Source organism: Formica exsecta, unplaced genomic scaffold (assembly GCF_003651465.1).
Source record: "Formica exsecta isolate Colony F162 unplaced genomic scaffold, ASM365146v1 scaffold145, whole genome shotgun sequence".
NCBI classification, from domain to species: domain Eukaryota; kingdom Metazoa; phylum Arthropoda; class Insecta; order Hymenoptera; family Formicidae; genus Formica; species Formica exsecta.
This window is the reverse complement of record NW_021848779.1, coordinates 112,796-114,910: the sequence shown is the minus strand read 5'-3', so window position 1 is coordinate 114,910 and position 2,115 is coordinate 112,796. Positions and strand designations below refer to the sequence as shown.

The window sequence follows — 2,115 nt, the reverse complement described above, 5'->3', positions numbered from 1 at the left end:
CTAGGCGGTTTCCAGGCGTCTTACAGACTCTGGCGGTGCGGAAGATCTGGTCTCGAGTCGCCAGATACGCGTAACTAAGGAGCGCGACGTTTTGTCTCAGGAGCGTCCGTATATAAGAATGCCCAAATATAATAATAAGACAATACTTTTCTATAAATAAAAGTTTTTCTTCAATATTTTATATTTCATTGATATAAAATATTGAAGAAAAACTTTTAATTTTGAGAATTTTCGCGATGCATTTAGAAAAGTATTGTCTTACTATTATATTTGGACATTCTTATAAACGGACGCTCCTGAGACAAAACTTCGCGCTCCTTAGTTACGCGTATCTTGCGACTCGTCGCTAACGTATGAGCGGTGAGTGGGGAGCAATAGGCGTGAACCGCGGAATCGGGCCGAAATGTGCAACTAAATCCGAGCACTGCACTATAGATATGAGACCCGTCGACGTGACTCCAACGATCGCCGATAAACTTTTAAATACGGTGTGCAGCAATATAAAAATCGCGGCTCCGGCGAGATTCAAAGTAGCCGATCCGGTACGCGTCAGCAAGTTTAAGACGATCTTCGAGAAAGGTTTCACACTTAACTGGACCACCGAGATTTTTCGAATAACCAAGATACAACGGACTAATCCCGTAACGTATCTGCTGAAGGATTCGCGCGGCGAGCCTATCGCCGGAGGATTCTACGAGCACGAGTTGCTGCGCGTCAACGATCCCGACGTGTATCTCGTGGAGAAGATGTTGCGTTGAAGGAGCGACAAGGTTTACGTGAAATGGCTGGGAATGGGCGAGTCGCACAATTCTTGGATAAATAAAACGGCTGTATTATGATAAAAATGTATTTTTATTAAATAAAACTGCATATATTAAACAAAATTATTTGTTAGAAAAATAAAAATTATCACGGACTCTTCGCGCCGTCCTTCTCGCATTCCATACGGGTTCTCTCTCACGCTCCATACAGATTCTTTCTCGCGCCGCTACGCGGCCGCCACATCCTGCGTTTTCTCTTTCGCGCTTTATACGGACTCTTTCTCACGCTCTATATGAATTCTTCGTCGCGCCGCTACGCGAACGTCGTATCTCCCGTTAACCTTTTTTCGCGTTGCTCGATATAAAATGCTTCCGAGAGCATAATAGAGAGGTCGTGAAAATGTCCACTCTGTCCTACTTGCAGCAAATCTTGACGCAGATTTGGCTGCATATATTAAACAAAATTATTTGTTAGAAAAATAAAAATTATCACGGACTCTTCGCGCCGTCCTTCTCGCATTCGATACGGGTTCTCTCTCACGCTCCATACAGATTCTTTCTTGCGCCGCTACGCGGCCGCCACATCCTGCGTTTTGTAAACTATTCTAGCTAAGATTTGCTAATAAATCTTTAGCGAGAGTAGAAAGTTATAGTGCGTCAAAACAAACCCCCACTCTTCGGGTCGATGCGCTATAACTTTCCACTCTCGCTAAAAAGATTTATTAGCAAATCTTGGCTAGAGTAGTTTGCCTAATACGCGTCAAGATTTGCCGCAAATTGGATAGATTGGAGGTTTTCTACGAATTTTTATAATGCGAAAATACTCGAAAAAACTCGCGCGTCTCTTCGCGAGTATTTCGTACCTTCGCGTATCCCGTCTTTGTTATTTTTCTCTCTCGGAGTATTTTATTAAAGTAAATATTGTTTATAAAATATGTTTTATTGTTTATAAAAAATATGTTATATTGTTTATAAAATATATTATATTATTTATATTATTTATAAAATAATCTATATTATTTATAAAATAAACTATGTTTATACTAACAATAAACTGCGTTATATTCATACTAACAATAAATTACCGAAGTTTGAACGTTTTAAGAAGCGTCTCGTCGTAAATAGAATGGCAAACGCGCGTCTCGTGAAATTACAAAGCATTTGCGAAAAAACGCGCGATCTCGCAAGTTCGATCCTCGCGTTCGTTTATAAATATTCTCGCGATTTTCGCGAGACATGCGCTCGTTATTCTCTTCTATCGCGCAATCGGAGTATTTTATTAAAATAAACTGTATTAAACGCGAATAATATTTATTACATTCTCGATATACGACGTTTTCCTCGCTCCTTACAG

General features: G+C 40.2%; 1 protein-coding gene across 1 annotated transcript; it reads left to right on the top strand.

The window, feature by feature from the left end:
* The first annotated feature begins 353 nt into the window (after positions 1-353).
* Positions 354-758, top strand: LOC115246281. The gene has a single exon (XM_029825000.1). The coding sequence runs from the start codon at positions 354-356 to the stop codon at positions 756-758; it is 405 nt and encodes a 134-aa protein (XP_029680860.1).
* The last annotated feature ends 1,357 nt before the right edge of the window (positions 759-2,115 follow it).